Source organism: Galeopterus variegatus, unplaced genomic scaffold (genome assembly GCF_000696425.1).
Source record: "Galeopterus variegatus unplaced genomic scaffold, G_variegatus-3.0.2 Scaffold426, whole genome shotgun sequence".
Classification (NCBI taxonomy): Eukaryota; Metazoa; Chordata; class Mammalia; order Dermoptera; family Cynocephalidae; genus Galeopterus; species Galeopterus variegatus.
Window position 1 is genome coordinate 605862 of NW_007726537.1, and position 12820 is coordinate 618681.

Below are 12820 nucleotides of genomic sequence, written 5' to 3' on the forward strand. Positions count from 1 at the left end.
AGTGTGTGTGGAACTCAAAGACAATATTACGAACATCACCCGCACACTCCTCTTTTACAAAGGCACACGTATGTGGCTACATACTTATATTCATGCACACACATTTATAAATGTAAAAATGTACACATAAACATAAAAAATGCACTTATATCAAGGCATACATAGGATCTTTTCTTCTTAGCCCCTTGGAAAAGGTGTAGAGAATTCTTGCTTGTCAGCTACTTATAAAGCCTTATAGTATTGTTTTCCAAATTATTTATGTGGTGTCTGAATGTCCCACGTGATATTAATTGATTCTCTTTCCTAAAATGGTGCCAAGGTCAATAAATTTGGGAAACTGTACATGGAATCCTCTCCTTGGAGACTACCAACACATACAAGCATGTTAAAGACTCTGAAACGTGTAAACTTATTCGATTATGAAATCCTTATTTGCGAAAATACCTATTCCCATCTCATCAGATACCAGGGTTCTGTAGGTAAATCTTGGAAAACACCTTAAGTAAACCCAAATCCACAAAATCCTACAGCAATAAGTGTCTGGTATTTAAAGGTCTTCATCTTCACAAAGATGAGGTGCCACTCAGTGCTTCCACAAATGTGGGCATTCCAAGGAGAGTCTAAAAGTATGAACTTCAGGTGTTGGGTTTGGAAGGTTTGAGCTGCTCTTCTACTCAGTGGTTAAGAAAAGGAAGCAGAATGTTGGGGTATAGTCATTCCCAGCTCTGTCTGTTTGTGCCTCTGGGAGTGAAACCATCTGCTTGGGTTCTCTTTTTCCCAAGCCCAGCTCAGCATGGGGTACCCATGTGTGTTGGTGGAAATTGATTTTTGACTCTTATAAGACCAAACTCCCTCTCACTTCACCTACCTCTTGAAGGTCTTGCTGCCCCTCTGTGCAGGTGAGAGGGTGAGACAGTTGTGGTGGAATTCACAGAGCTTCTGCTCAGGAGCCAAGAGGCCTGGGTTCAAGTTCTTGTGCTGGGTGACCTTGGGAGAGTTAACTGTGGAGTAGCGGGTGAGAACATGGGCTTTGGTGTCAGACACACTTGGCCCTTCCACTTCCTTGCTGTGTGTCATGGGCATGTCACTTCACTTGCCTGCACCTCAGTTTCCTTACCTGTCAGGTGGGGATAATAAGAACCCCCACCTCACCTTCTCCTTGTGGTGAGAAGGAAATAAGATAATGCATGTCAAGTACAATACCTGGAACATGGTAGGCACCTGGCAAATGTCAGCTGTTACTTTATCCAAACCTGACTCCTTCATCTGGGTTTGAGGAAAACCCCAACCTGTCATGATGCTTGACCATCAGATAGAATCTCAAACGTGAAAAAGAGTTTTGTAAACTCTTGGAGACAAAGAAAAATCCAGGCAATTTTTTCTTCATTACTTTCCTTGAGGCTGCCTCATCCCTTCTGGCCCGGCAGGGCAGGGTGTGGGGATCACACCAGCCTCCTTCCCTATTTTCAGGCAGGATTGTTTCTCCGTTACAGAACATTGGCAAGAAGATGTCCTGCCAGCAATTCATTGCCAACTTGGACCAGCTGAATGATGGTCAAGACTTTGCCAAAGACCTGCTGAAGGTATTACCTGCTGTGGGTTCTATGCCCTTAGCTGTGCCCAGGTGGGTGGAGTGGGAAGAGTTCTCTGCTCCAGTAAATCCTGACATTTCAGACTCTTAATACTGGGCTCAGGGCCCCCATGACTTTGGGTTAGAGACCATTTAGCTCAACATTTGGCTGTTCTGTGTTCCCTGAGTTAGACAGAGGGGTAGGCTTTGTGAGATTTGTTTTTAGTACCCCATTATTATTGCTGTCACCGTAATAATCAATACTGCCACCAGTTGTCACATCTGCCACCCACCACCACCATCTTTGCCACAACCATCATCATCATCACCACAGGGAAAAGCCCGCTCATTCTTCCAACATAGTCAGTAAATAAGGAAATCCAGTGTTTTTTTGAGGCTGAAGCCCAGGGTGAAACTCTGGCCTTTCCAGCCTGGTCAGTTCTCCACCTTGGAGGAAGAGGAGCAGGTTTTCGAGGGGAAGATGATGAGGTCATTTTTAGATAGTGGGTTTAAAGGACCTGTTGATACTGGGGAGTAGTTGAGTAGTGAGTCTGGAGGTAAAAAAAATAGAACAATGTCCCCATCACTCTTCTTACCGTAATTATCTTCATCATCAAGAAGAACCTGTTGATACTGGGGAGTAGTTGAGTAGTGAGTCTGGAGGTAAAAAAAAATAGAACAATGTCCCCATCACTCTTCTTACCGTAATTATCTTCATCATCAAGAAGCACTTGTTAAGAACATATTTGTGAGATCAAACAACCATGGTTCCACTACCCACCTATCCACTTTCTCCCCATCTCCTCATCCACCCATTATCCGTTTCTCCATCCACCCACTCATCCTCCCATGCATCCATCCGTCATCTGCTCAGCCACGCAATCATTCGCCTACCCATATACACACACATTCACCCAGCCTCACACATACACCCGCACACCCCCAAACACTTCCTCATACACACTCCACTCTACTCACCTATCCATCTACCCACCCTTTCCCCACGCATCCACCTACCCACTAACCCACCACCCTCTCATCCTCAAATCTATCCACCCAATCATTATCCATTCACCCATTCATCCACCCACCCATACCCTCACTCATAACTCACCCATACACCCCCATACATCCCCAAATCTCCTTTGCATACCCTCTATTCACCCACCCATTCCCCATTTATTTTCCCATCCACTCACCTAATTTACCACCCAGTCACCCACCCATTCCCCACATATCCATTTCGCTGTTCATCCATCCACTCCCCCACTCCCCCATTGTCCCATCCTCCCGTCCATCCATCCATCCACTCTGTTGAGCACTTACTGTGAGTTGAGTTCTGGATTTTTCACTGGATGTTCCGTGGTGAATGAATAGACAACTCCTGACCTTGTGAAACTTACAGTCTCCTAGGGGAGACAGATGTTAAATGATAACATAATTAAATCCATCTGTCCACCCACCCGCCTGTTCATTTACCTGTCCAACAAAGTGTGAATCAAGCACCTATGCTGCCCCATTGGCTGAAAAAAAGTGCTCCCTCATGGTACCCACATTGCTGGAGGTAGATGGGGAGTTCTTTGACTTTTCATCTGAACTCCTCTCTCTCTCTTCCCCCGTCTCCCAGACCCTTTACAACTCCATCAAGAATGAAAAGCTGGAATGGGCCATGTGAGTAGTGTCCATGGGCACAGATGTGGGGAGACTGCATCACCGGGAGGGAGAAGGGGAGTGACTGGGGGTGCAGTTTAGTCATTCCGACCACTCTCCATGGTGCTGATCTCTCCCATCCCAGGGCCCTGGCAACCTCTGTCCAGCTGACCAGCACCTGGTGTTGAGCTCCCCTTTGGGTTCATTTTCTGTATTGATAAAAAGCGTGCAATGTTTACACTTCTATGGAATAGATTGAACTATGACTTTAGTTCCATGATCTCCACAACTGGTTTCTGTACTGGTGATATCGCCACACTTCCCAATGACAGCTCTTTTCCTTTTGGGAGGTAGGCAGGCAGAAGGCATGAGCCCCCTGTAACCTTAAGAATGTGACCATGTTTAGGTGGTGACTGCTCTTGGCAGCGGGGAGGGGTGACTGACCCCTAACTTCTCCTGCAAAGGCAGTGAGACCCAGAGGTGCCTAGCCATCTGGAAAGAGGAGTAGTGACCTTGCTGGTTATGAAGGCTATGAGAGGCTCTGGGGGGATCCCCTCCCTGCTGTGCTCCCCAGGATGGCCTGAACCCTCAGGTTCACGTAGAGGTCCAAGGAAGGACAGGGTAGGAACCCCAACCCCATGGGGAGGAGCTAGCATTCTTCTACCAGGGTTCCCATGGGGGGGCCCAGACTTTAGAGCCTTCACTTACTGGCCTGCCCTCTGCCAGCATGTTGGTGGGGTTTATACAGCAGCTCCAGTGTGGCCATGGGGTAGTGCTCCCTGGGATGGGCTGTCAGGGTTGGAAGGAGAAGAAGGAAAACTGGGAAGGAGGCCTGGAGATAGTAAAGTGTCCAACTTTGTGATCAAGGTTGAGAATTGGAGATTGGAGGTCAAAAATCAAAGATCAGAGGTCAGAAGTGAAGACTGAGGGGAGGGATCAGGGATCTGGATCTGTGATCTGGAATTGGAACTCCTCATCTTTGCCCCCTGGTGCTGCTCTTCACCTCTGACCCTGGCTCCTAGAGGGGTGGTTGGTGGAGAGAGGCCAAGACAATGTGGGGCTGAGGCCTCCCTGGAGGTGGTGCTCAGGCCTAGTACTTTCCTAGTGATGAGGACGAGCTGAGGAAATCCCTGTCTGAGCTGGTGGATGACAAGTTTGGGACAGGCATGAAGAAGGTGACACGGATCCTGGATGGTGGCAACCCCTTCCTGGATGTCCCGCAGGCTCTCAGCGCCACCACCTACAAGCATGGCGTGCTGACCCGGAAGACTCATGCAGACATGGATGGCAAGAGGAGTGGGTGTCAGGCTGGGGGAAGGGGCACAGGGAGGGAGGCTAGTCACAGGGACCCGCCCCCATGGCCACTCCTTTGAAGATGCACACACAGGTGGAGATGGAGGGGGAGGCAGGGTAGGAGATATTGGAGTGGGTGATTGTGGCCATACTACCTGTGCCCTCCTCCCCAGCACCCCGTGGGAGGCGTGGCTGGAAAAAATTCTACGCGGTGCTCAAAGGGACCATCCTGTACCTGCAGAAGGTGAGAGACTGCCCCAGAGTCCCTACCCAGGAAGGGCTGGTTCAATCCCATATAGCCCCTGCCTCGTGGTGCCCAAGAGCCCTGGGCAGGACCTGGGGCTTAGGCAGGTGCTGGGTCCTACCCCCTCAGGGTCCTGACTTGGTTTCAGTCAGGGTTTTGGAGGTTTAGAGAGGGGTTGTTGCAACGCTCGGTGGCTCAGGGGATAGCCAGCACAAGGCCTGTTCGGGCCCCTGGGACAAACCCCAGAGGATGCCTGCAGTGATTCTTGCTGGGCTGGGTCCTAGCAACGAGAACCCCAAAATGGAGGGAGATATAGGGACAGAGAGAGAGAGGAGCGAGGGGTGGGAGGTGAGAGTGGAAAGTGTGGGTCAGTGATCTGGGGCCTGGGGATGACAGAGGCTTGCCCTCCCCTGCCCCCATCTAGGACGAGTACAGGCCTGATAAAGCCCTGGCAGAGGGCGACTTGAAGAACGCCATTCGCATCCATCACGCTCTGGCCACCAGGGCCTCTGACTACAGCAAGAAGTCCAATGTGCTCAAGCTGAAGACGGCGGACTGGAGGGTCTTCCTCTTCCAGGCACCGTAAGTAGGAGCTGGAGCCCCCTCGCTGCCACCCTGGGGTCAGAGCCTGTAGCATCAACCCCTCTCCTCGGCGTCTCAGGGCAGACACTTCAGCTTCCTGCATGCATCAGCCACAGAGCGAGTGCACTTCATGCAGACCAACAGCTGGGCCCCCAGAGCAGTGGTTCTCAAAGTGTGGTCCCCTCAGGCCACCTGGAACTGGTCAAAGATGCAGTCTCTCTGGCCCCACCTTAGGCCCACTGAATCAGAAACTTTGGGGATGGGCCCCAGCAAGTGTGTTGTAACAAGCCCTGCAGAGGGTGCTGATGCATGCTGAAGTCCCTGGTGGGTGGGGCAGATGGAATTTATGAATCATCCTTTGCTTTAGTTTTGGGGGATGTGGGGAAAAGACTTGCCCTTCAGTTGACCTGTAAGGCCTTCCTTCTATAATCCTGCACCGCATCCTTCTGTGACTTGAGATTGGGATTTCATGTGTCACATGAGCTTAAAGGGAGGGAGACTAGTAGATGAAGGCTTGGGAACAGAGCGTAAGTGCTGGGCAGGCAGTGGGCAGGACAGGAGGGTTGTGAGGGGATGGCAAGTTGTCCACTGTCTCTGATGATTCCTGGCCTGTGGGCTCTAGTGCCCATTAGCTCCAGTGCCATTAGCTCCAAACCCGGTCAGTTTTATTTTCACATGAAAATCCAGGTTTGCCTGGGAGCTGGGACAGAAGGAGCTCCCTATACAGCTTTGACCAGGCCCATCCAACCACTCACCCATCCTCCCTCATGCCTTTACCCAACTCCTCTGTGTCAGGCCTAATGCTAGGTACTGGGGGCTGGGTTGAGGGATAGGGAGTCCTATTGTGAGAAGCTGGCAGCCTCTCCTTTCCCCTCCTGTCCCCAGGAGCAAGGAAGAAATGCTGTCCTGGATCCTTAGGATCAACCTGGTAGCTGCCATCTTCTCAGCCCCAGCCTTCCCAGCTGCTGTCAGCTCCATGAAGAAGTTCTGTCGGCCCCTGCTGCCCTCCTGCACCACCCGCCTCTGCCAGGTATCAGCTCCCGAGGCTGCCACCCCCAGCCCAGGTTCCTTCTCAAGAGCCCCCACCCCAGTATCTTCTTAAGGGCCTCTGATCTTGGGCTGAGGGAGCAGGGCAGGTATTCTTCTCCATTCAACTGCAACCCAACCTCATTTACAGATGGGAAGACTGAGGCTGCACAGCACACACCACACAGGCCTGGCTGTGCTGAGGGTGGGGGGTACGGGGGGGGTGCATGGGTACGCTTCTCTGCCAATGGTGGTGCACCCCTGTGAGTGTGATTGTGGGTCTGTGGTGGTGTGTGTGTCTGAGCATGTATGCAAGAGAAGGTGTGTATCATATGGCACCAGGAATAACTGTGTGCCTGTGAGAGTTCACATGAGCTGGGGGTGTGAACATGTGTGTTCACACAACAATCAATCTGGGTGATTATACATGTGTGTCAGGGAGTGTCTATGTATACACACAAGGGTGAGGGTCTCTTGTCTCCTGAGCCTACTGGGGGCATTGAGGAGGGCTAATGACATGGGGCAAGGGGAGAGAGGGAGAGGTGGGGGAGCACCCCATCCAGCCTGGCTCTGTCCTCACATATTTGGTGACCCTGGCCAGGCCTCTATTTCCTTTTGGTGAAGCAATTCCTGGCGGGATGGGATTAGGCCCACTCCATAACATGAGGAGAGTAGGGCCTCACAGTCCAGGACTTGTCTTTGCAGGAGGAGCAGCTGCAGTCTCATGAGAATAAGTTGAGGCAGGTGACAGCAGAGCTGGCTGAGCACAGATGTCACCCAGTGGAGAGGGGTATCAAGTCCAAGGAGGCAGAGGAGTACCGGCTGAAGGAGCACTATCTCACATCTGAGGTGGGCCCTTGGGTGGGATGGGTTGTGAAGGACAGGGCTGGAGCCAGAGGAGGCCAGCTCCTGCCCTGTGCCTCCTGCCACCAACAGTCTTCCACAGCCAGGGGCTCCTACTATGGGAGTTCCCACTTTGGGGGCTCCCCTGAGGCGTGAGTAACCCGATTATGAACTGTGGCCTCCTGTGGTCCAGTCTTGCATGGTCCAGCTGCCAAATGGTAGCCGAACACTTGCAGCTCACCCGGGGCTCTCCCAGAGCTCTGGACAGGCTCCAGCGGAGACAACACACCTCTCCAGGCCTCTTCCTCACCGCCCCTTCCCCAGAGGCTGGCTTCTCTGGAAGGCTGGACAACCAACCCACAGAACTCCCAATCCTGTCCGTGGGACTTTCCCCCTGTTGTCTCATTTTGCTTTGTCACATGTTTATCAAGCAGCGCAACTTCGTCTTCCTTCTGAGTGCCCCCTTCCTTCCATCTTGTCTCTCTCTGCCTCACAACGCTCTGCAGATGGGGCTGACAAAGCACCACCTTTGTTGGATGAGGGTCGGGTTTGGGGAGGAAGTCAGGAACCACCTGTCCATTTTAGGCTGTCCTTTGGACTGCCTTGCAGATGGGCAGACAGACAGACAGAAAGGCTGAGACTGGGCCAGGAAAACCCCAGAGCAGAGGGTCAAGACGTCACCAATCCCAGTCTCTACATTTCCACATTGACTTTCTATTGAGGTGTAGGGGAGAGAAGAGAGTTCCCAGGATAAATCTTTCAAAAAACAGAAAGCTTTATAGCTTTTGGAAGTTTTCTAAGATCCACTTTCTGGAATGTAAAAAATAGTGACGGCAAAAGCTGCAGGGGACAGGTCTCTTGCTACGTCCCAGGTGTGGTTCTCTTCACTTCCCTGTATTGACTGATTAACTCCTCATATCAACCCTGTGAAATGGGTTCCATTATTATTTGCATTTTACAGGTGGGGAAACTGAGGCTCAGAGAGGTCAGAGCACTTGCCTGAGGTGACACGGTTAAGAAGGGCAGGGAGGCAGGATCCTAACCCAGGCGATTGACTGACGCTCCAGCACCCTGGTCTTTCTCACTCTTGCCTGGCTTGGTGTGGGGTTGGGGCAGGGGGTGAAGGGTCCTGCTCCTGTGGCAGAGCTGGGTGAGAACAGGGTCTCCTGACCCTTAGTCCCTGATTCTCCCAGGACATCAGTCTCCCCTGTCTGTGGTGAGGGCCTGAAGCTCAAAGTCAAGGCACTCAGATACCTCAAATCTCCCTCCTAAAAGTTTAAGCCAATTTATAACCCCTTTAATAGTCTGTGAATGGACTTCCTCCCCCATGCCCTCCCCAGGCACAGCCTAATATTTCCATTTTAACTAATCTAATAGGTTAACAATTGGTGTCTCATTACGATTTTAATTTGGATTAAAAATTTTTTTAGGGCCGGCCCGGTGGCGCACTGCGCTAGTGCGCCGCTTGAGAGTGCGGTGGCGCTCCCGCCGAGGGTTCGGATCCCACATACAGACCGGTTCCCGCTCACTGGCTGAGCGAGGTGCGGGCGCAGCACCGAGGGTTGCGATCCCGTTGCCGGTCCAGGTCCGGTACAGGCGCGACACTGAGGGTTGCGATCTGTTGCCGGACACGAAAAAAGGAAAAAAAAAAAAAATTTTTTTAAATCGTGGTAAAACTTATGACATAAACTTTACTGTCTTGACCAGTTTTAAGTGTACAGTTCAGTAGGGTTAGGTCTATCTACACTGTTGTGCAACCAACCTCCAGAACTTTTTCATCTTCCCAAACTAAAACACCATACCCATTGAATAGTAATTCTCTATTTCTCCTTTGCCCCTTGCAAACCCCATTTTATTTTCTGTCTCTAAGATTTTTACTACTCTGGATATCTCATATAACTGGAATCATATAGAATTTGTCTTTTTATGACTGGCTTATGTCACTTATCATAATGTCCTCACAGTGTATCCATGTTGCAGCATGTGCCTGAATTTCTTTCCTTTTTACGGCTGCATAGTATTCTATTTTGTGCATATGCCACCTCTTGTTTTTCCATTCATCCATCAATGGACACTTGGGTTGCTTCTGTGTTTTGGCTGCTGTGAATAATGCTGCAATGAACATGGATGTACAAATATCCCTTCAAGACCCTGCTTTCAGTTCTTCTGGATATATACCCAGAAGTGGGATTGCTGGATCATATGCTAATTCTACTTTTAACTTTTTGAGAAACCACCTGTTTTTCATAGTGGCTGCACCATTCTACATTCCCACTGGCAGTGCTCCAGGGCTCTAATTTCTCTGTATCCCCACCAACACTCATTTTCTGTGGTTTTTTTTTTTTTTGATAGTAGCCATCCTAATGGATATAAAGTAATATGTCATTGTGGTTTTTATTTGCATTTCCCTAATGATTGGTGATGTTGAACATCTTTTCTTTTCTTTTTTTTTTTTGGTGGCTGGCCGGTACAGGGATCTGAACCCCTGACCTTGGTGTTATCAGCACTGCAATCTACTGAGGGAGATAACTGGCCAGCCCTGAACATCTTTTCATGTGCTTGTTGGCCATTTGTATATCTTCTTTGGAGAAATATCTATGCAAGTCCTTTGTCCTCTTTTTAATTGAGTTGTTTGCTTTTTGGTGTTAAGTTGTAGGAGTTCTTTATATATTCTGGATATTAACCTCTTATAGATATATGATATGCAAATAATTTTTCCCATTCTGTAGGTTGTCTTTTCACTCTGTTGATTATACCCTTTGATGTACAGAAGTTTTAAATTTGGATGTAGTCCCATTTGTCTATTTTTACTTTAGGTACCTGTGCTTTTAGTGTCATATCCATAATCATTGCTAATCATTTGGATTTTTAAAATTGTAAGAGAAATTTATGTGCATGTCCCTTGCCTATATTTTCTATTGGATTGCTTATCTCCTATTTATTGATTTGTGAGAACTGTCTGCATATTAAGGAAATTAGTCTTTTGTCATATAAGGTACAAGTATTTTTTCCCATTTTGTTGTCATTTGACCATTTCTTTGGCTTTTCTTTGCCCTTTCTCCAGAAAAGTCGTTACGAAACCTATATCCACCTCCTGGCTGTGAAAATCAAAGTAGGCTCCGATGATCTGGAGCATATTGAGGCCCGGTTGGCCACCCTGGAAGGGGATGACCCCTCTCTCCGGAAGACACACTCGAGCCCTGCCCTTAGCCAGGGCAACGGACCTGTGACTGGCAGCAAAGCCACAAGGGATACCACTGAGCCTGACACTTAGCTGGCATGGATGGGCAGGCAAATGCCCCCAGAGGGCTCAGTGAGCACAATTCCAGCCAGGGGCCACTTGGACCAAGCTCCAGACAGGCAGCCAGAGGGGTGCAAAGAGCCCTGTGGGCCAAGAAGATGGAGATGCCATTCATGGCATTGATGTTCTTGCATCCTGGGGCATCTCCGGCCCTTGTTCCCCTCTCCACCAGGGAGCCTCCTGTTGTAGGCCAGTTGTGTGCATGTTATAGACACCACCGCCCTGCAGAAGCTGGAAAGGCCATTGTTTTCCCAGGTCCTTCTCTTCATCAAGCTCCTGCCTCACTTCCCTTGTCTGTGAGGGCAGGTCTTGACTCCAGGTCTCAGCTTGGACCTCCATCCTATCTCCTCCTCCTTCCTCGGAGTTGACCAGCAGCAGGTCTGCAGACCACCAGCACCATCCCCTCCTTCCTCCTCCCAGCAACCTCTGGAATCATGTCCAGTTCTCTTGCCTCACATCGCAATAATCCAGGATCTGGGCCTGCCCCTCTCAGTGCCAAGCTGACTCCACTCACATGTGCATCCACCTCTCCTTCCATCCATTGAGGCCACTACTGCCTCCTTTTATACAGACATAAATGTGTGTGTATATATATATATGTATATAAGAATTATATATATGGAACCCCTTTACATATTGTTTTGGAACTGATATCAGTTAGAAGATAAAATCAGATGAAGGAAAAGCCTATTTCGGAGCTCCACCTGTAAGTGGCCCCTGGTGGTCCTGACACTATGCGAGAGAAGATGGAGATAGTGCTGACCTCCCCTCACCCTGTTTGTTCCCTCTTCCGGCTGACCTGTGACTTGCACTGCTCTTATAGTTGATACTTTTGAAAAAAATAGAGCTGTGTGCACTGCCACATCTGTCCCATGTGCATCGTGGGGTGTGAGTTGGATGGGACCACAGTCCTGTTTATATTTTGGTCTTTATGTTGGTGCTACCAGGTCTCTGAGCTCCAGAGGTGGCCTCTTGTACAGATCTACTGATACAGGAATAAAAGGCACTCTGCCTTGCAAATAGCCACTTGTCAACAAGTCCAAAGAAGTGTGGTGGAGGAAGGTTACAGAGGCCATTAATTCTTGGTCTTGGGAAAAGGTGGAACGACAAGTTGCTGATTGTTTTTAGTTTGCTGTTTCATTTTTCTAGTGAATCAGAAAGGCTTAGCTAAGGACATGTCTGGGAAGAATAGAAGAATTTGCCATTTGAAGATCACATTTAACATCCTTTAAACCCTGCATTCCTCAGACTGACAAGTGCCATTGATGGTACCCTCAATGCAGCTATGATGAGCAAATCTTTTCTATTGTTGAAATAGATTATTGTAGTTTGGCCAGCAATCTGACCTCAGTGGTAACATATTTAACTAATAAGATAAGCCAACCTTGCAACTAAGTGTCTAACATTTACTAGCCCACTCACATTGGATGCAAGGGACATGTGTGTCCATGGACAGATGTAGTGATTTAAATCCAGATTATTTAATTTGGATCAGCTGAAGTGTGTTTTATAACCAAACCATCTGGTCCCTTCGTTTTGCTTAGGGGAAGTAACTGTTCATTTAAACGAAACTGGAAAGGCAATGTGGCAACATAAAAGAGCTCTCTGTACTTTCTCCACGCTGCCTCAAAGGTCTTTTGATTTTGGGGGTCAGCGTCCCACCCTTCACTGCATGAGGGCAGGTGAGTGAAAACAGGGGTGCAAGCTCCATAAGCTGCAGACAGATGTGCTTCCCCGAGCACTAATTGTGCCTCCCATCAGTAAAAAAAGTTTTAGTTGCTTCCTTAATTGTATAATTATTTATTTGTAAATTATACACATGTACTACTGTACTAAAATATTATGTACATTATAAAACATACACAAAAATAGAAATTTAAAAAAAGATGAGATAAAAATAAATTTAAATCAAAGTTCTAATATTTCTTCCTGCATTTAATGGACCTTCTTGTTCCGCCCGCAATTTCTGTCCCTAACATGCCCATTTTCTAGGACTATACAAATCCCAGGGCTGGTGAGATGTGGAAGGTGGTGTGCGCCACCTGGTGGTCCTGGGAAGTGGCCGCAGGCTCAGGGACTCCTGTGGGGGCTGACCCTTGATGAAAGTGTCTCTTGGGCTTTCATCCTCTCGTTCAATGAGGGTCAACTATGTGTCACACATGGTGCTGGATGTTGAGGATAATGTGGCAAACAAAAGTTTGACCAGCTCTCTGTCTGCATGGCAGACACAGTCTAGAAGAGGGACAGGCAGTTACTATTTCCATTCGGGACTCTGAGAGGTGTTGGGGAGAGAAGAAAGAACTGGGGGAGT

At 48.9% G+C, this 12820-nt stretch overlaps 1 protein-coding gene across 2 annotated transcripts in view; it reads left to right on the forward strand.

The window, feature by feature from the left end:
• PSD2 (pleckstrin and Sec7 domain containing 2) overlaps window positions 1-12820 on the forward strand; it is a 55543-nt gene extending 42723 nt beyond the window's left edge. The window contains exons 8-15 of one of the 2 annotated variants that reach the window (XM_008568630.1): window positions 1494-1583; window positions 3198-3241; window positions 4326-4516; window positions 4687-4757; window positions 5182-5339; window positions 6225-6369; window positions 7071-7214; window positions 10273-12429. In XM_008568630.1, coding sequence (XP_008566852.1) covers window positions 1494-1583; window positions 3198-3241; window positions 4326-4516; window positions 4687-4757; window positions 5182-5339; window positions 6225-6369; window positions 7071-7214; window positions 10273-10482 — 1053 coding nt within the window. In that variant the 3' untranslated portion in view covers window positions 10483-12429. Of the gene's footprint in view, window positions 1-1493; window positions 1584-3197; window positions 3242-4325; window positions 4517-4686; window positions 4758-5181; window positions 5340-6224; window positions 6370-7070; window positions 7215-10272 lie in introns of both variants that reach the window. The other variant, XM_008568629.1, reaches the window with a different exon arrangement.